At 47.5% G+C, this 21,760-nt stretch overlaps 1 protein-coding gene across 1 annotated transcript in view; it reads left to right on the top strand.

Moving 5' to 3' along the window:
- The window catches only part of MLXIPL (MLX interacting protein like), a 941,138-nt gene extending 919,919 nt beyond the window's left edge, over window positions 1-21,219 (top strand). The window contains exon 17 of the mRNA XM_086954697.1: window positions 19,728-21,219. Within this exon, the coding sequence (XP_086810823.1) occupies window positions 19,728-19,849 (122 nt within the window). The 3' untranslated portion in view covers window positions 19,850-21,219. The remainder of the gene's footprint in view (window positions 1-19,727) is intronic.
- Window positions 21,220-21,760: the final 541 nt, after the last annotated feature.

The raw sequence follows: 21,760 nt of genomic DNA on the forward strand, positions 1-21,760 counted from the left end.
CGAGGGAGTTGCAGAGGTCTTGCGAAGGGGTGATGTCGTTTTTTCCGGCGTTGGGGTTGGAGAGCTCTTTAACGATGTTGAAGAGTTCCTTGCTGTTGTGTGCGTTGCTGTCCAGTCGTTCCTTGAATGCAGTTTTCTTGGTGGCGTGGATCAGTTGGTGGTGTTTTCGGGTGGCGAGCTTGAGGGCAGTCATGTTGTTCGGTGTTGGGTCTCTGCGTCAGGTTCTCTCGAGGGCTCGGCAGTTCTTCTTGGAGCTCTTGAGTTCGTCGGTGAACCATGGGGCCTTCTTGCTGCCGGGTCTGCTAGGCGGGGTCTTCAGAGGGGCAAGGTCGTCTGCGCAGTTGCTGATCCACTTCGCGAGGTTGGTGGCGGCCTGGCTTGGGTTCGTTGCGCTGGTGGGAGGGTTCATGCTCAGGGAAGTCGCGAGCTGGTCAGCTGTGATCTTGTTCCAGCTTCTGCGTGCAACCTGTTGCTGGTGGTGGTGGATCGTGGTCCTTCTGAAGCTGAAGTGGATGCAGCTGTGGTCCGTCCAGTGGAGTCCGGTGGCGTGGCTGAAGGTGATGTCCTTGCTGGATGAGAAGACGGGGTCGAGTGTGTGTCCGGCGTAGTGGGTGGGGGTGGTCACCAGCTGCTTGAAACCGAGGTTGGCGAGGTTGTCCAGCAGGGTGGTGGTGTTGCGGTCGTTGTTGTTCTCCAGGTGGAAGTTCAGGTCCCCGAGGAGGATGTAGTCAACGTAGAGGAGGGCGTGCGGGCTGATGAAGTCGGCGATGTCTTCGCTGAATTGTGTGCATGGTCCCGGGGGTCTGTAGATGAGGGTGCCTCTGAGGGTGGTCTTGGGGTTGATGTGGATCTGGAAGTGCAGGTGTTCGGCGGGTGCGAGGGTGTCGTCGGTGTTGGTCGTGATGCGGATGGTGTTCCTGTGGATGATGGCGATGCCTCCTCCTGTCTGGTTGACGCGGTCCCTCTGGATGATCTTGTAGCTGTCCGGGATGGCGATGGTGATGTCGGGCGCTGAGGAGGCGTTCATCCAGGTTTCCGTGAGGAAGGCGACGTCTGGAGATGTGGTGTCCATCAGGTTCCAGAGTTGGACGGCGTGTCTGTGGACGGAGCGGGTGTTGAGCAGGATGCACTTGAGGTGGTTGCTACTGGTGCTCGGCTTGGTCGAAGCTGGTGTAGTGCAGGTCCGGATGCAGGTGAACTTGCAGGAGTGGCAGCCGAAGGGTCCGTGGGTGCGTCTCGGGGTGGCTCGATAGCAGCCCGGGCTTCGACCGGCGTTGAGTGCGTAGAGTTCGGCAGCGTCGTAGGTCCAGCGGGTGGGCTGGTGTCTGCGGGGGCCAGGGGTCCTGGCGCTGGGCGCGGTCCAGGCGCGGACGGGCGCAGGCGGGCTTACCTTTGGCGTACCTTCGGCGCTCAGTCGGCGCTCCCGCTGCGCGCGTCCGCTGCGCGGTCACTTTGGGGGCGTCATAAGTGAGGAGCCGGGAGGGCGGGTCAGCTGGGTGGCGGGAGCGGGGTGGCCAATGGGCAGGAGGGGGGCGGAGTCGGCGGAGGTCTGCGGCGGGAAGGAGGTCCGAGGGCGGCTCAGCGGCGGCTGGGTCGTCCGGCGGATGGTATGAGACACAAGGAAGGGGGAGGGCAGCAGAGGGGGGAAAGGGGTGCACAGAGGGCAAACAGGAAAAAAAGAGGTAAAAAACGAGTGAATTAGCAGAGGGGAGAAGGTAAAGGAAAACGACGAAGGCAAGAACGAGGCAGCAGGAGGGGGGAGAGATACAGAAGGCAGCAACGAGGCAGCAGAGCAGGGCTCAGGTAGGCAGCGGGCTCAGGCAGGCAGTGGGCAGGAGCAGCGGAGTGGGGCGACCTCGCCTGGTGAAGGCTCAGCGGTCACACAGACAATGTTCAGAGGAACAGGTGTACGGAGGAGGCGAGCCCGCGCTCCTTCCGTGAAATACCTGGACCCAAAATGGGGCACACTCCGGGGGTTGAATCACAGGCTACGTGCAAGACGCGAAGTACTGGAAATCAAGGCAACATTCTTCAACGCTGGACTCCGGCGGGGACACACCATCCGCCACTTCAAAATCTTCAGGAAGATTGTCAGCACCTTCCCACTGCGGAGGAGGTGCTTATATTTGGCCCGCCCTTTACCTCACTTTGGCTCGCTCCATTGCCTGCTGGGAGCCGTAGTTCAAGAGGCTTTTACACGTTCTCAACCTGGGAACTGACCTCAGAGTGTTAGTACGCGGGCAGGTAATCGCTACACCTATATAAGGATATGGTGATTTATACCTATATAAGGGCATGATCAGGAAACTTAAAATAGGGTCCTAAAATAATACATTACACCCACTCCATGTTATCATGTTCATCTAAGTTCAAGCACTAAAACATATAATCTAGAGCATGTGTTTTCAACCAACAAAAAATCATATAAAATGCATTTGACATGGTTGCACACGAAAAATTGAGCATTTTGTATAGTACACATTTAAGGGAACTGACTTCATTGTAAGCATATGATATGATATTAGCAATGCTAACTGAATGAATCACGAAAATTACATTTATAAAATGGCTCTTAGTTACAGAAGAAAAAGGTCAAGACCATCCCATAGTAGAATATAAAAACTGTTTTTGTTTGTGAATTAGGCTAATATTGTTTCTAGGAAGTGTTCAAGGAATTCTTGTTCTCTAAGAATAGTTCTACTTTAAGCAGATTACTTTTTGTGCCAAAGTTCAGTTTGTTTTTTGGGAAAAAGTCAAATAAATCTGTCATTAAAATAGAGTTCCAAGCTTGCTAGTTTTTGTTTTGAAAAAAGTGAAGGTCTTCAGAGTTCGAAAGAACGCTGTGTGCTAATTTCAAAGGTTATTCTCAGTGTTAGGAGAAAACATTAAGTCATCAAGGCTAGCAAAGAAATCGTCTACCACGGTAGAGGAGAGTTCGACTACTTCATTAAGAAGGTCAATTGTGGGGGCCGCATAAGCTCCCGGCTCCGCCGACCTCTGCCGGCGGCCCCACTATCCTGTTGACTATCCTCTACCCACGCCCCGTGCCTGGCTGTACGAAGGTTGCCTGATGCCAATGGTGCTTTCCCGGATTTTCTATCTTCTTTAGCGACGAAGTTATGTCGTGTTCCATTTTCGGCCTACTCCCAAGCTGCCGCCGGGTCCTCGATTTCTGAAGCGCCCGAGAGGGACCTCATCAACATCGGCTGTGGGACCGCGATTGTGGCCGGTCTGGAAAAAAAATATTCTGCTCTTGACTCTTGTCCTTGTTGATGGATGGAGAAGAGACACTGCTGGGATCCTCCTGCACCGTGGCTGTGGGTTGTGTGCCTGCCCCCGTTTCACGGTCCCGGCCGACGGGCTGCACCCACGGCCGGTGTCTGTCCTGAGTGCGCCAGTTCGGGACGCCCTTGCTGTTGCGATCGCCAAGTGTGTGCCCGGAGCCCGGTGCTGTGTGCTGGAGTTTGTGTTCCCCTCCGTCCTCTGAGCCCCGGGATGGAGGGGATGGATGGCGCACATTCATTGAGGTCCGTAATGGCGGCGATTGGGGCGCTCCGCTCGCAATTCACCGGCGCTTGTGTCTCCCTGGCGGCGAAACTGGACGATGTTTGCTCGCGGCCGGCCACGATTGCTGCAGTGCCTGCACAGAAATCTGCGATCCAGACGACCGATTTGACCCTCCATCTGCGGGGGCCCGAGCGGCAGCCCGATTTTGTCCCTTTGAGAGTCGGCCCGCCTTTCCTTCATCTACTGCAGCGCATGGTCTTCCCTCTATATCTCCTCTTCGATGGTGTATCGTCGTTGGAAATCCTGTCCCCCATTACCGAGTCTCACGGTCCCCTCGGAGAAGATCGCCATTTTCCTTTGTCCCGGCCAGTCTGCGCAACGGATGCCGCCATTTTGAAACCGACCCGTGCTTCGCCTTCACTGCCCTGGTCCACCATGGACGCTTTGATTGCTTCTGGTCTGATGCGGCTTGGTTGAGATGTGCTCCGGAACGGATTCGCACTGGTCAGGGCTGACTTTGACTTTGGAATTTTCTTGCTCCTTGCTACTGCTTTGAACTTTGACACGCTTCCTCGGTTTGCAACTGTTACGACTTTGGCGATATAACTCCTTGTGACGCTTGCAGGGTTGACTTCTGATTCCCTGGGGTTGCTCCGTTTATTCTTGCCGGGATTGCACCGAATACCTCACCGGGCAGGGGGTTGGGGGTGGGGGGGGGTTCTGGTGACTGTCCTCCCCGTGCTAATGCTGACTGATTCTGCTTATTGATGATGATTGTGCTATGGGGGGATACCGCCGGCGGGAGGTATCAGGTGTCCGGGGGCTTGTTTGATTTCTCCTCCTCCACTTCTTTTTAATACTTTCCCTTCTGTGGGGCAGTTCCGGGGCGACAGGCACGCTGTTAGTGGGATAGGCCGTATCCATTACAGGGGTGCAGGGTGGCGGCTGTGGGGGGGGTTTGTTATTTTAGTTTGTTTTGTTCTATGGTCTCTATCGCTCTTTTCTGGCTTTGGGAGGGTTCTTTCCCCTTTCGTAGGGTTGGCTGTCTCTTGGTCTTGCACCTTTCTTTTTCTCTATTCGGCTTCTTGACAAGCCTCTGTTTTTCTGTTCTTGGGGGGTAGGCTCTTTGGGGTGATTTTTAGAACTGTGGATCATTGTAATGTGGTTTCCCGTCCAGTATTATCGCTGTGGCTGCTTGGATTGTATAGTTGCTTTGGTTATAGCCTATCTCCGACTGTGATTGGGGTTGGTCCCAATCGTCTCCTTTGTGCTCCTATCCTGTGAGGTGCGATGCCCTTGTTGTTGCAGCCCCCACTCTTCTTCTAAACTTTAAAAATGAAAACCTAATATCCTGTCTGCGAGCCCCACAACCGCATTTGATGTACTTTGATATATCCTGTTTCCTGATTGGCTTCAGTTTTCTCCTGTTTTATTGATTACTTTTGCGGCCGGCCATGATGGTTGTGGGCCTGCGCATGTATCTCCTTCTTTTCTGAATAAAGGTTTTCAAAAAAAAAAAAAAAAAGAAGGTCAATTGTGCACAGATGTGAAACATCGCCGTCAGCCGCGTTAGCAAAATGTTTATATCCGATGGTACATGTGTGCCTGTTAGTCCGCGTATCTCACCTCCAGTTAGATTTGCCGGTGAGATCTCAATGAATGCTGTCATCAGTATTGGTAGCCGCTGAGGGCAACACAACACATGAGTCGTTACCTGACCCAGTAATGCGTCAGCATCCGTTGGCATAACCGAAGGTAGTGTTAGACAGATATCCAACACGCATTCCTCCCCACAAAGCAGGCATCGTAGGTAAGATGCAATCTTGCCAGATTGGTCTGAATGACAGGAACCATGTGGTTTTCAGATCTCTCAAATGAGCCAAGCCAAGGATCTGTGTTATTCTGTCACAGTACCTCATAGCCCGCAGCGCATTTTCCATGCTGACTTGGGTATCGCTGGTGGCCGGATGTGCCATAACGGAGCAGGAGGAATAAAAATACGATCCCTGCTACGAGTCCCAAAATGAGAGGCAGGCCACCTAACACAGAGTGGACGAAGTTAGGAAAAATGCCCAGGACTGCTTCAAAGGGTGCTAACAGTCCAGAAAAAATTGTCTTAAATACAAGTGCAATACTGCTGGTATCAGACATGTTAAAGATATGACCTAACATTTCTGCGAAATGTACTGGGCAGTTTGTTGATAATAATGCATGTATCTCTGCAGAGGACCTTACAACTTGCAGATCATACTTCTCTCTGGACGAGGTCAGTCGCGCAGTTTTTTGCAAAAGAATGGCTTTCATTCTGCTTAAAGTATCAATTCGTATAGAAGAGATGTTCAGTGAAGGCCATAGCGGCGACTCCCCGTCTGTCTTAGCATACAGCAAGTGACCCTGGCTGACACAGTAACAAGATAACTTATTCCTGGCATCATTCCACAACAGCTGTGATCATTTAACATAATGTAGCTACCATTGGAAAGCTGCCTAAAAATTGGATCTATCACCTCTGTGGGCGAACCCTGCAGGTGGCAAGAAAGGTTATTGGAAGAACCTTCGCAGGCTCCCGTGTAAATTAATACCTTGACACAATAGTGTACCGCTTAGTGAGTTTTCACAATTTTTACCACTAAGAAATACTTCCTTTTCCCCACTCCAACATTTGTGTGTGTATGGTAAATCCCAGGTCAACTTAATGTATTCTTTACCCAACCTTTCAAACAGGCCTGCTGGTATGTGTTTTAAGCAATACTGAAACTGGTGGAGTTCTGGACTTTATTAAGGTCCAGAGGTGTCAGGGACAACACCCGAAGACCCCTGAGTTCTACCTGTCTCGGTGCACAAATAAACAGAAACACGGGCTTCTCGATGGTGGCGTCAAAGACCAAAGATTTATTACTGCAGGGATACAGAAGTCACAGAAACCACACACGGGCAGATTCTAGGAGCCTGTTCGATTTGCACTAAGTGGGTTGCTCCTTAAATACATGATTTTTAGCTGTAGGCAACATTCTTCACATGCTAGTGCATTTCTTAAACTTTGTATCCTAAACAATAAATATTTGGCGTCAAACAGGAATCGTCAACAAATTTCTGATGTTAAAACATTACGAATGAGGGGTTCCTACTGTTCGATCATAATCCCATGTCATCTTCTCATTCAGGAGCCGGACCGCCTCATCGTAAATTTCGTTACCTCCCCCTAATAAAGACCCAGAAGGAAAGGAGCAGAGCCAGGTGTAGATGATAGAAAAACAGGATAAGAGATGTTTGTGGGTCGTAAATGGGCAAGGCTTCCGACTTCGGCCGCCTAATTATGATCAGGCCAACGAACACAAGAACCAGTATAGCAGGACTGGCCTCGGGCAGAGGAGGCAGCTTCTGCCGAGTCATGCGGCCACAGCGTTTCTGACTTAAGGTGTACGTGTCATCAACAAGGTGAATCGCCGGCTAAAGCCTACGTGTCCTTTGAGTGTAATGAATTGATCAGAGGTCACTGTTTGTTCATTGACTATGTGAGGGCAAGAATACAAAATGGATGCCATAATCTAAAATGGATGCCATCAGTATACCGGAAATATGCTCATAACAGGAGTGCTCTTGCTCGTAGCATAGCGAAAACACCGGGATATACTATATGGATCATTTACGGTTCATTGGTACCGAAATTATGGGTTTACGACGATGTCGAAAACACGGGTTCGAATCGTCACGGAACCTCACTGGAAAGTCGTCACTGGTATTGTGATGGTGCCATGTATAATCCATTCAACTGATGGTTTCTCAGAAACGGTCAATGTCAGCACCGTATAGTCTTCTCCCCTCTGTGCCAACGAGATTTGTTTATCTGTAAGGTTAAATACAGTAAACAATGACGTAGTGTTGATTAGACACCAAGGCACATAGCCAAAATGAAGGTTTTGCAATGTCCAGCCTAATAGCATTATAGAACGTAATTGAGACCGGCCATGTTGTAGCATTAGCAAGTCCTGTTCCATTAAGTCTATAGCAGAGGATACAAAGCTGTCCAAAGAGTAAATTCTGGACGACAGAGTTGTTAACCCATTGTCAACTACAGAGAGTGATTTCTCTAAATGAATACGATCAATTTCTAGTATTCTTTCAGCTGTTTCCATTTGCGTGACTTTCCACGATTCATTGTAAGCAGCGTATATACCGGCGTATATGAAACGTTTATGATGTGGATTACGAGGTCCCATTAAGAATTCTCGTAAATCGGGGGCGTGGCCAAGCGCGATCCGTGATGGCCGCGTAGTTTCAGGGCTCCATGATCAGTGAGCCCTCAATCCATCCTTACCGCCCATCCTGATGTCCGGAGTGTCTTCCCTGGGGCCGTAGGTATGGTGGAGCCTGCGCCGCCTGTCCCAGAGCTATCTGCGGTTCCTGCGGAGGCGTTCTTGCCGCTGACACTGTACGACCAGGTGTGGGCCTCAAGCCGGGACCCACAGTGGTAGCTCCGGCCCGGCAAACAACGACTTCCGGCTCAGCCGGAAGGTGAGTCTACAACGTTGAAAGAGTCGGCTCCGGCTATTTATGGACCCCCCCCCCCCCGCTGGACCCTGTGGATCTGCGCTCCATTATTGCTGTGCGGAGCTATGCGGTGAGCGGCGGCGGTGGGGGTGCTGCAGCGGCTGCGGCTCGAGCGGACGCCACATTCACTTTGCAGTGCCGGTCCCGGGGTAGAGAGTGGTTCTCCCCCCCCCACCTCTGGCGATTGACCCTCCGGGGTCTTGGTCCCTTTCTTCTGCCCCCCTCATCCCCCCCACGCCTTCCCCCCTCCCCTTCTCTCCTCATGGACTGTGGGAGCACCTCAGTAGTGTGGGAAGCCTTGCGGTCGTGAAGCGGTTGGACCGCATGACTGCGCATTGGTCTCTATCTGTGGCCTGGGGGACGGCCCCCCCCTTTTTGAGGTGCATCTGGACCTTCCTGCCTCATTGGGGGTGCGGGCTGCGTAGCGAGGTGAGGGGCGCTGCTGCTTGGTACAGTGAGGAGCGGGGCGGACGTCTGGCCCTGTGGTCGCTCCTTTTTAAAGGCTGCTGTGTTGGTGGAACTCTTCCCCCCCTAACTCCCCGGCCCCTCTGGACTTGGTCCTTGGAACTTTGCGCTGCAGTGTGGGGCACCACTGCTGCCGCATGCCGCTGTTGCGGGCAGCTTCTAACCAAATGTGATGGGCCTGCTACTGGAGGTCGGGACCTTCTGTGCAAGTGGTATGGTGCAGCTTTGAGGTGGAGTGCGGAGGTGGATTCGAATTGCGGAACATCACTTCTTCTGGCTGACAACGAGTGGACGGAAGAGTTCCCTCCGCCCCCCCCCCCTTTTGGTCTGTTGTTCTCCTCTTTTGTGTGATCTTCTGGAGGTGCTGTGGATAAATTGGCCATTCAACGGATGGTGCTCTGAACTTTCCTGGATACACTCACTTTATGGTGTGCACTGATTGGGCATTGAGGTGCAGCTGACTGGCATTTAAAGCGCTGCCGAGGTGCAGCGTGTGTCCCCTGTGGTGGTGAACTGACCCTGTTCTTATTTCTTGGACGCTGCGTGCCATCTTGGGGCCCATTTCAGTTCATTCTATTGTTGGGCTGCGCTCGCTCATCCTTGCTACTGTGGATTCTGGGGGACCCGTGTCTGGAGCTACGGAGTTGGGAGTGTTCTCTGGCCATACCTGGAGACTGCCCTGGATAGCGCTCTGCCCATCGGAACATGGAGGCTGTGAAGGGTTCTGGGACTAGGAGGTCGAAACCGGTTCAATCTAACAATCTCGAAGGATATACCAAAAGGAAGGCTGTCGGAGGACTCAGTGAAGGAGGCGCTGGCCGGCGATGAAACTGAGCTCTCACTTAAGGATGTTATGGACGCTATCTCTGGGGTTAAAACCTCACTGGAGCATAACGTGGATTCAATGGCCATAGACATCAACCTAATTTGTGCAGATATGGGGAAACTTAACGAAAAGGTGAACAGGTTGAACTTACCACCTCCAGTCTCGTGGAGGATGTCTCCCAGTTGCAGCAGGAAGTTGGAGAATTGCGTGATTCACGTGTGGCCTTTGTCCTTATGAAGGCCGCCTCCGCCGTAACAATCTGCCCATCCTTGGTGTGCCTGAAAAGTCGGAGGGGCAGGCCCCAGACCTGTTTGTGGAGGATCTTATTCTCAAGCATCTGCAGCCGAAGTTTCTCAGTAAGTTCTTCGTCATTGAGCGGGCACACAGGGTCCCGGGCGGCCTTCCCTGACCAGGCGCTCCCCCGCAGCCCATGTTGGCCCGAGTCCTCAATTATCGAGACAGAGATGCTATTCTTCAGTGTTCAAGGGCCAGCGCTCCCCTTAAATATGAAAATGCAACTATTGCCCGACTTCACGCAAAGAGTGCAGAAGCAACGAAAATCCTTTTTGTCTGTGAAGCGTGCCCTACGGGAGAGAGGCATGAAGTATTCAATGTTGTTTGCAGCTCGTCTTAGAGTCGAGGCGGATGGTAGAGCATGGTTTTTCGATCAGCCGGAGACAGTGTCGGAATGGCTTGATGTTCGGGGCCCTCCGGATCAAGCTGATAGGGGGTAGATGGTGACTCAGAGACTCAGCCCTTCTAGAGGGGCGTCTAGTTGATTGTGTCGGCTGTGTGGGGGGGGGGGATGGTGGGGGGTGTGTGAGTGTGGGTGGGTGGGACGAGATGTATCCTTTGGTTCATTGGGGGGGGAGTGATATATTGTTTGCATAACTGTATTTTTTCACTGACTTATCATTATGTTTTTTTGGGTACTGACCGGAGCTCTTCTGATATCTCCCCCTAAGTACTTTTTTTGGTTCTTTCTTTTGAATGTTTAGGGCGACAGGCACTCTGTGTTTTTCAATGGGCAGTTCTAAGCCTAATGGGCTAATTGTTGATGGCATCAGCAGACTGAACTTGATTTGCATGCAGCAGACAGAGGATTGTCACTTTTTCTGTTTTACAAATGACGATGGGGGTAGGGAATTGAAGATTTTGAGTTGGAATGTGAATGGGTTGGGGGACAAAATTAAACGCAGTGTGGTTCTTCAGTATCTTAAACGCCAGGCACCAGATGTGGTACTGCTTCAAGAAACGAACTTACTTGAGAATTCATGTAAGGCTATGCACAGAATGGGGTACAAGTTGGTGGCCCATGCGGGATTCACCTCTGGTTCTAGAGAGGTGGGCATCCTCATTCGGAAGGCGTTCCCTTTGGTGATAGATTCCACGTGGGAGGATGGCAGGGGCAGGTATGTTGGCGTAACGGGTCGGTGGGAAGGGCATGTTCTTACCCTCTTGTCTGTCTATGTCCTCCTGGGCATGCAGTGCACTTCTTTTGGTGATTTCGGAAAGCATTTGCGCGATTTCCGGTTGGGCTTTTGATCTTGGGAGGTGATTTTAATGCGATTGTCTCTGGAGTTATGGATAGACATCCCCCGCTGGATACGGGAAGCGCCATGCGATGGCTACCTGACTTTCTCAATGCTATGGGTTTAGTGGACGGATGGAGATTGCTCCACCCTGACCTGAAACAATACACATTTCATTCCGGTGCCCATAACAGCCTTTCCTGCTTGGATTACTGTTTGCTCCCGGCGGCTCAGGCGTCTTACATCACTGAGGCTGTTCATCTCGCCAGGGGTATTTCTGATCATTCCCCGCGCAGGTTCCGGCTTTGTATCGCTTCTGGAACGGGGGGTAGGGTATCCCCCATTAATCCCTGGTATCTACGTAACCCCAAACTTCGCAAGGACCTCATTAGGGGCCCGATGTAGGTAAATCTACATTTACCACTTCATAAATACCGAATCATACCGAATCGGTATTTATGAAGTGGTAAATTAGAGGGGGGGAGATGTAGGTATTTCAGATTCGGTAAATACCGAATCTGTAAGATTCGGTATTTACAGATTCTGTAAATACCGATTCGGTATCCCCCATTGCTTCCATTGCGTGCTGGAAGGATAAAGGGCAGGATATACGATTGCTTCATAACCAAAAAAATGAAACCTTTGATATCCTTCGCTTAATGGCACATGCAATCATAAGCTATGCTTGTCTCGTTGATATTACGCGGTCGTATACATTTGCATGCCACCTGAATCTATATCCTGAGTTTGCGGCCGGCCCCTGTGGTTGTAGGCCTGCGCTTGTAATGCTTTGATAATTCAATAAAGGTTTAAAAAAAAAAAAAAAAAAAAAACGTATTCGACGTCTGTTGCAGCAAGATAATTAGCCCATTGTATCCATCTTGGATGTAGAGCTTTTGTATTCGGGAATGCTTGCTTTTGTCACTGCCTCTAAGGCAGGTACAGGTGTAACGACTTTAATGCGTTTACCCTGTGCGAGGGCTCTCTCCTTTGCTACAGCAGTCTGAACCGCTGTCAGAATTTTTTCGGTTGAAGTTAATTTGATTTCAGCTTGTGTGTACAAGTGTGACTTGTAAGCTTGGTACCTTTTCACCTTCATTAAAGGTTAAGTACGTGAATCCGCATCTCCCTGGGATGAATTGGATTACAAGGTTGTGTACATTGTCGTGCGTTTGTAAGTGTGTTGTTGCCAACATGTCTGTTTGCACTGAACGCAAAATTTCTGTGTGTTTTTGAGTCCAGTTAGTTGGTTTGAAATCAGCTTTGATTAGTTCGTAGAGAGGTTTAACCCTTTCTGCCTAATTCAGAATGTAAGTTCTTCCGAAGTTTAGGAATCCTAGAATTGACTGTAAGTTTTTCAGTGTTTTTGGAGTTTTGGAGCAGCGCACATTTTTCTAAAAAGTTTGCTGCCAGGCTTTTGCCTTCACTCGAAAGTTCGTATCCTAAGAATAGGACATGAGGTGGGCAATTCTTGATTTTTTAAAGTTGAATTCATACCCTTCTGAGGCGAACCCAAGTATTATGGTGTTCACCCTGTTCAAGTGCCTGTCCAAATCATCATCTGTAAGATAGATGTCATCAACATAGGATAATGCCTCATCATCTTATGTTTGTAGTAACTCTGTTACTCTGGCTGAAAATAATCCACTACTGTTCTTGAATCCCTGGGGGAGACGACAGAAGTGTCGGTGTGTCCCCATTATTGAGAAAGCAGTCAAGTACCTGCTTTCTGATGCAATGTTTTGACAGAAGAATCTGTTTGAAATATCTAAAATAGTTTTATATTTCTTCCGAACTATATTATTCATCAGTGCTGCACTGTGTGAATTTTGTACTGCAAAAGTTTTGCAACAAGAGTTTAAATGTCTGTAGTCCAAAACTAGACGATATGTATTGTCTGGTTTGGAGACAGGAAACAAAGGATTGTTCATTGACGAGGTGCTTGTTTCAATCACCCTTTGGTATTCAAGTTGATCTAAGATCTCCCTGACTTGTTTTTTTAGCTTCCTGCATTACTGGATATTGCTTCTGAGCAGTAGGTTGATTTTTCTATTGGATTTTATGGTGAGGAGAATCCTCATCCCATCCCACATGATTTTTATATAATGCTGGAGCCTGGGCCACAGCCCATTTTCTGGCATAGGTGTATTTTTTATTAATAGGAATATGATTAGAGAAGGCTGGCATAATGATCTCTTCGCCATGTGGGAACTCCCTGACAAATTCAGGTGGCCAGTCTTTTTCAGCCAGAAGGATGTCATAACCCTTAGATAGTTTTTCCCAAAAGAGTCCTAGTTATATCCCCCTCTATTCAGAGTGTTACTTCATATAACTTATGGGGTACACTAACCCTGGTGTCCTCAGTTTCAACCTGAATGTATTCATTCAAATTCACTGTCTCCAGATGATCTTTCAAGATCCTGCGAACTATGGTGACCTCTGCTGCGCTGTCCAAAATTGTCTGGGCCCACTCCCCGTTCTTGAGTTGTGTCCTCAAGATCCTCGGCATGTCTGATTTTAATACTTGCTACCTTCTTTTTGGAGAATTGAGTTTTCTTATTTTTTGGAACGTGTTGATCGTCTTTAGACTTCACGCATTCTTCTTTTTGTTCTGATCGTCCTCTTCTTTCGGATTTCTGCGAGGAAGTCTTAAAGGTACGAGAGGATTGTGTATCAGTATCTTGATATCTATCAGGTTTTCTTATATTATCCCTATTTCTAAGGTTATATCTCTTTTCAGAGTGCTCCTTTTGAGGAGATCTACCTCTGGACTGAGAGCGCTTCTCTTTAGGAAGTGACTGTCTACTATTTTCCCATTTCTTTTTAGTCGTTAGATTGTTTTTGATAAAAACTTTTTCAGGATTTTCAGTTAGTTCAGGTTTTACAGGTTTCCCTCCCAAACTATCTCTTCCTAGTTCATAGGATTTTTCAATAATTCTGGCAAGTTCATACGGTTGCACAGTAATATCAAGTTCTTTTAATTTTTGGCGGATTGCCACTGATGCTGCTTCACATTTAATGTTAGCTAATAAGATAGCTGAGACCTATTTGAAATCTTTCAGTAATTTCATACCTAGATTCAAGACCGGTTCTGGACTGTATTCATTTTTAATCTGTCTCAGAACGTCTGGTATTACCGCCATAGACGGGACACCATGTGTTTTTGTATAGATTGAAGCAAAGACTGTACCCCAAGTGTCACAGTCCTCTACGTGTTGGGCAATCCCCATTGGTAAGCAGATTGTTAGAATCCTGTGTTTCTCATGAGGTGTACTATCGGGAAATATTGCCTCTATTTGAGTGATTTTCTGGGCTAATGAGAATGGAATTTGTTCCCTTTTTGTGGGCAACTTTCCGATTACTGACTGTATAGTCTGTGGTGTGATTTTGTTTATCTTCCCCTGATAAGGGGTGTGCTGTGGAATTCTTATGGCAGGTTGGACCGTTAAGGTCTGCATGACATATTGTACCAATTGTCTATGTATTTTAATTAATTGTTTTAGCTGAGCTAACAGTTCTGGTCCTGTCATTTGTTCAATGTCAGGATGTGGTGTATAGCTGGCTAGTACAAGCCATGTAGCTCCTGGTCTACCTAGTGGACCGAACCTGGTAATGTGATTTTGATGTTGTAGGGCGCCTTTAAACCAGAGCTGATGCTCTTGGTAAGTTAGTGGAATTTCAAAGTCCTCGAAAGGAACGTATTCTGCTGGAGTTTCTTCTATCTTATAGAAGTGGGACCAATGTGTTGTTGGATTTGCCTGTGGAAAGACAATCCATGAATAGAATACCTCTGTCTGCCGATATTCATGTGCCTCTATGACAAATATGACTCTACCACCTCTTGCTGATAGGCCATTTTCTATAAGCTTTATAGCTATGGTTTTTCTCACGTTTTCCTGGATGATTATAGCATCCGGGTCATTTTGTTGGAACCCTGTAACGTCAAAAACCGGTTGGGCTGCAGTTCTTGCAGCTCCACTGCCCCCTGGATTATCATCGTTGGACATTTTGTTAAGAAGTTTTGCAGAGCAAGTTTCTAGGAAATAAAGATAAGGTGCTCAATATTTTGGAACACTGTATCCTTCAACGTTGAACAAAACCAAAAACTAATACATAGGATTTTTCGCCCTACTCAGTTTAAGGCGGATATTTTATCCTTTAACCCACTCCCGACGTCTATTGGAGTTTATACGGGATAAAGGGGTCTCTGTGAAAAGCACGACTGCGTTACTCTAGTATCTAGCGTCAAATTAGTGCCTTACCAAACGTTGGGTGCCATGTAGTGTAGTTCCTATATTCCCAATAGGCTCTGCGCATTGGAATAATATATCCTATAGATTAGACGTAGGTCTGAGGTCAACTAGGTCTCTATCGAATATACTAGACTTAATTGTGTGTGCCAGCTAGCTCAGAGGTCACTAGAAACGTTCTCTAATTTACAAGAAGGGATTAGTCTCTGACAAACGCATAAACATGACCACTTTGTTAACCCAAGATAAAACGTATTTTCAGAGTCGTGGAAACAATAGATAGATATTTTACTCAGTCAATCGTGCATGCTTCGTTTCACTAGAGGGGCAGAGAAAGTAGAAAGACAGGCGTTTTCAATAAAAGTTTTTATTGGACAGTCTTCTTTCTCAAGCATAAGAAATGAACTGCTACAATCTTAAAACTGGTTGTAAACTATAATGCATACAGTATAAATAGTAGAATAAAATAATACTGTAAAAGCATTGTATGGTTCCTAAACCATATATAAATACATACATAAATAACAGAGGCTAAAAGTATTCAACTGGTGCTTCTAAAATACGCCTACCCTGGTGTACCTAACCTAAGCTTAGTACGAGGGAAGAAGTAAGTGAGGTGTAGCATAAGTGTAGTATTCTTTTGACAAGAATCTGTCCAAGATTTCTCTACGGGTCTAATCAGCTCCGTACCTTAGTTTAGAATGAAGAAGGTCAGGCTCAGGACTCGATTTCCCAGCAACCCGCAAGGGTAACCTGGAAACACTGGAACTGGATTTCTCGGCAGGAGAAAAGACAGCGTCTCTCTCAGTGCGTCTGCTGGAGGGTCGGCTTCCTTCGGCACTTGCTGTAGCAGGGCACGTTGGGCAAGTAGATAGTCAAACTGCTCCTAACCACCTTGTGTTTGCTTGGGCTAGTGTGGGCATATTTATACCTTGAAGGTGCCGACTTTGACAGTTGGAAATAATGACGTCATCAAAAAGTCTCCGTTCTTTGAAAACTCCATGAGTTCTTGGACAAATCAATATTCAAGCAAGGGGTAGTCCCTAGCTGCTGAAGCTGAGTTTTCCAAGAAATCGTTGTGGATTTTCGGAACTAGTGGAAGTAGCCCTGCCGTATTAGGATTACATGAGCAATGCCTAATTATGGTTATGATTTCTTTGCCTATATAAGGATATGGTGATTAGTACCTATATAAGGGCATGAATCGGGAAACTTACAATAGGGTCCTAAAATAATACGTAACAAAACCTTCAGAGTGTTTGGCTGATGCCTCTGGCAGTGTCACTTAACACACAAGAGGAGCCAACCCTAAGTCCTGTGTGTAGGAAGGTGGAATCTGACACATGGTTGCCCCCACTTTTTTTCTGGATTTTTGATGGTTTTTGACTTAGTTTGGCTGGGGTCCTGCTATCCAGGACCCCAGCCTAGCTGCTTCCTCTCTAAAATGATTGCACGTACTTTAGGTGCACTCCAGATTGGTTACTGAGGTACCCTTGTGAGGCCCTAGTATATGGTACCTTAGGTACTAAGGGTATAGGTACCCCAGAGGCCTACCAGGGGCTGCAGCATGTATTACGACACCCCTGGGAAGCCTTCCAAAATGGCACCACAGGACTGCTACTGCATGCACACCTTACTAAGATATAGGTTACCTATATCTACCTTTAATCACTGACACATATAAACCTATCAGTCACTCCTATGGCAGGCCTTATCAATCATGAAGGCAGAGTGCTTGGTTTTGTGTGTGAGGGTGCCCATGCATGAGCAGGACCCCTCTGTAGTTTTCGGAATCTATTCTCTGAAGCTGTTCTGTAATGCAGCCAGACCATATACTCTTAAGTGCATTATAACCTTGTGGTAAATTATAACTTTGGAATGGCTGTATGGAAACATGTTGTGTTTGGTGTCAAACACTTAGGAATCCTCCCCCCTCCCCGCCAGTCCTGGCGGCGGGGGTAGAATTTCACCCTTCTAGAGGGAGAGACATGTGCACGCTGACCTAACCGGTAATAGTTTAAAAGAGCTCTAGCATCACAAAATGGATGCTGTAGCCACAGACACGAGTCTGGTCTCCTGCTGCAGGACGTAAATCTAGCAAGGGAGGCCTGGACAATAGGTTTCCTGTCACAGGGAGGTGTAGCCACCTCCCAGACAGGCTTTAGTGTATTGGGGCTGGGTGGGTGCATTCAGAGAATGCTTTTCAGACAGTGCTGTTGGCACATTTGGTGTCCCTGTGCATACCCAAGTTCAAACCGGTTGCAGGAGCACTCAGCCCCTGCTCTGGCTCAAGATTGGACAAAGGGAAAAGGGAAACCACCCCCTCCCTAGATCCGCCTATAGGTGGGTCCCCAGAGTATGTCCAACTCCTTTCTTGACTTGAGTATAAGTAAGGTACCCCTGGCAACAGGACTTTAGATTACACCTGGACAAAACTCTGATACATATATCCTGGAACTTCGACATTCTACACGACTAGAAGACGGAAGAATCTCCCTTGGGGTCAAGGAGTGACTCCCCTGCTCAAGCAGGCACCAAAGAAGCATCTTGCCAGTCTGCATTTCCAAGGCTCCCACCGGATCCCGAAGTATTTGCGACTCATGACACAGACTTCCAGACTTCTCAGAGGCCGACACGAGATCCCAGCAAAGCTGAGATCCGCAGCCCTCACAAGTGACATGGGACCGGAACTCCTGGACACCGTGCACATTTGCTAGTGCATCGACTTCCCGAGCTTTCCTGAAGTTGTGCATTGGGCTAATTGTAGTCCAGGCCCGAGCACCATCTGCACCGAAGATTGTGGGCCAACACTCCATGAGTGTTCTGTGGGCTGGCTTCTAGCATTTCCGTTCGAGACCCCTTTGCGATCCCTGGTCCGTCGACTAGGGGTTCCCCACAAAGGTAACTCTTCTTTTCCTTGGGCTTTCCTGGTTGCTCCAGAAGTGCCCTGACTCCCCACCAAGTGGTGAGTCCCTCAGACCTTGCTGGTCTGCACCAAAGCCAATCTCTACTTTCTGCGTGGGTTGCTGTTGCCAAGGTTTGTTGGGTCCAATCCAGAAACCGACACCGCAGCACTCGACATCCTTCGTGGGACAGCTCGAATCCAGCTTCTGGTCGTCCTCGATGCCTCCTGGTCCTCGTGGCTGAAGAGTCAAGCTTCACCTTCTTCACATGAAGTCACCCGACATCGGTGGACATCTGCTCATCACCTTCCTGGTCACTGGTAAGTGACCCAGACTCTGTCCCCTCTGCTTTCAAGTTCTTCTCATCCTTGATCCAGGCTTGGATTCCTCCGGACACTTTCGACTTGGTCGCCAGCTGCACTTTGTAGCAGATCGCCATTGGAATCGAAGACGAAACCCAACACCAAAAGTCACTAATGCACCCGGCTTCCCTGGGTGAGGTAACTCGAGCACTCCGGTGCTCCAGTGGGTATTGACACTAGAACTGCCTAGTTCTAAAGGGGTTGCTCCAAGTCCTCTTCTAAGTGTCCTTTATCTTTAAAATTCCAACTGCGACTTTCCCCATAGAAGTTCATGGTGATTTGTGGCTGTGTTTAGACACTGCACGCATCCCCCGTGGGTCCCCTGTGAACCTTGGGTGGTTCCTGGTGGCCCCAGTGGTTCTAAAGTCTCTAGGCCTTGTAGCTATGTCAGTCGTGGTTCTTATAGCACTTTCTTAATATATGGTTTGGTACGCCCCTAGGGCTCAACGTATATTGTTCTAATTTACTGTGTGCTAAATAAGTTTACTGAATGTACTTTTGCCTCTAGCCTCATAAAGAGACTAGAGGGATGTGTTTAGGATAAATACATATATTTTATATATATATATATACCTTGTGAGTTTCTCCTTTCATTTGGTCATTCATGAGATTATAGACTGGTAAAACAAGCTCCTTTACATTCCTTCAAGACTTAGCCTGAAGGTTTGTCTCCACAGCTACCACTAGGATAGCTTTCTATACAGGTTGTCTTTAAACCTACCATCAATAAGGGTCGTTTGGACTGGTGCAAGGTACCCACTAGAATAGTGGACAGCATATGCCTGGCCAACTTCTCACACTGTGACCAACACGCTTAGCTACCAAACCAAAATACTGTTGATAAGGGGAATATGGTGATGATTATAAAATGTGTAAGAACCTCTACCTTATTGGATGCGTGCACTTTCACCTATACTACTTCAATTATCCATAAGTAGGGCTTGTGCACTGAGCCAAATATTCCAACCTGGATGTGAGTGCTACTGTTTTCAGAGAATCTTAGTTATAGAAGTGATATGAGCTACAAAAAAATGTAAATGCACTGCACTGAGAAGCATGTAGACCATTTGTTCAACTAGATGGTATTTCCCTTACCTATGTTGCTTGTTTCTAACTCCTATCAAATGGTTCTCCCAGGGTTCTTTATGAAGGAACTCTGTGTGCTTCAGATTGACTGCTGTTGTGTCACACTATACTATCTAGTGAGAAAAACTGTATAGATCCCTTGACTGATCTTCTCTGCTTTCTGTTAAAGGAGACTCTTATCTGCAAAATGTGGACTTCTCTATTAACGTTGTTGCTTAACATTTTTTGCCTTTTTCTTTCTGCAGAGGTTTTGGCCTCGCTCCGCGAACTCAGTACATCGACCTCCATCCTGTCTGACCCAACCCTGGTCCCAGAGCAGGCAACCCAGGCAGTGACCAGACGCAACCACAGTAATAGCTTCTCATAGTCACTCAGGGGGACCATGACCGTGGGGAATCGTAGTCACAGCAGCGTCCCTCCACACCAGGCTCTCAATCGGAGTGGTGCAGCCACACCATATGCACGATGGAGATACAGCAAGAGAAATGCCTACTTATAAACAGTGAGCTACAAAGAATTCACTGCTGGTGCCCGGAGAGCAGCGTTCTACCTACCTACTGCGAGGAATCATTACCCATAGGGAACGCTAGTCATCTGTAAGGCAGCGTGTCTGAGGAGTTGCGATTGCATTGGGTACGGTATTCTCCAGTTACATATACCGAAGAGGAGGGTTGTGGAGGTGCTGTGCTGGCCACTGGAATTCCTGGACACCAGACCAATTATGTACTCTTATCAAGTCAGAAATGTCATCGTCATAAGTATCATAGCGCCAAGTCACTTTACATGCAAGCCTTACTAATAATTTATCACTCAAGGGAACTGATTGCAAGCAACCTTTCATAGTTATGGACCTTAGCAGGCGTACATTCTCTCATGGATCCCTTGTTCATCGAATAGCATGGAGAGTCCTCTGTGCCCAGACTGTAGAGAAGAGCAGGCAAAGTTTTGTCCTTTGACTTTTCATTCGTAGTTGTGGCTACCACATCCCAGAAAAGAATGCATGTTTACTGCACCTAGTGCCTCGATCGAAAGTCTTGCAGTAATGATGCAAGTAGGATTGAACCTTAATGGAATATGTGCTTTAAGATTCATGAAAGGAAAATAATGAGGGGTGGTCATAGGAGACATGACAGGTTTGTGGCTCTCAAAGGATACTAATAGCATACTTCAACTAACGCCAGCCCTCTGGGGCATTACATGGCACGTGCATCTCCTACTACCCACTCAAACACTGTGCTCTCTCTGTAGATGGAAGCTAACGTGTTGTAGCCTATTCAAAATATTCTGTTCAAGAACTACTACTGACTAGTGGGTGCATACCTTTAAACTGGTGATAAACTGATGCATTTTTGAAGATCACTCCCATTTGATTTTAATATAAACAGGTCACCCATAATTATGCAATTCCAAGGTCCCTTGAGCTACTTTTCTGTGAGACATATTGATGGGAGTTCACCATCACATCCATGTTTAGATAGATTTAATCATTCATCAAGTGAGTGCCAAACTGTGCACAGCCTCCACCCCACAAGAAGCAAACTTTTGTGCCCGTGGAAATAGTATTTTGCTTGTTTGACTGTAAGTGTTTCTTTAAAGCCAAAAGGTCATTGCGAAGGACACAAGGATATTTTAGAAATTTCTTACTGCTAACGGAGATGCCAAAATCCCTTTGCTAGTAAATGAGATGCCAATGTTGCGTAACTAGTGTCTAATAAAGAAACAATGACTACTCAGTGACTTGGACTTCATTGTTTTATTTAATAATTGATACCCTAGCGGGTGAGTAGCGCGCTTTACAAATACTCTTGATTGATTGATTGATTGATTGATATTAAAATGTCCATTATAATGGATGAGCAAAAGTACAATTCTATTACTGTGTTATTGGTGAAGTAGAAACAGCATTCCTTTCTTGGTGATGCAGAAATAACATTCCAGTATTTGTAACACTGATGACAGAGTGACATTATTAGTGCTGCAGGAGCCAACATGCCATTGACGGTGACACAGTAGTCAATGTATCATTACTTGAACGTAGTAGCAAACATTCAATTATAAATAACACAAAAGCCAGCACTATTGTTGACATTGAATCCTAAATACCATTATTGGTGACATGGCCAAAAAGCCATTCTGAGTGACACATAAGTCAACTTCCCTTTGTTGGCGCCAGGGATACTCGCATTACCCTGTTGGTGATGAAGAAGCCAGCATTCCATTATATGCAACTCCAAACGAAGCATTCATGCTTACACAAAAGCAAACTTTTCATAATAAA

This window comes from Lissotriton vulgaris, chromosome 2_1 (assembly GCF_964263255.1).
Source record: "Lissotriton vulgaris chromosome 2_1, aLisVul1.2, whole genome shotgun sequence".
Lineage (NCBI taxonomy): Eukaryota > Metazoa > Chordata > Amphibia > Caudata > Salamandridae > Lissotriton > Lissotriton vulgaris.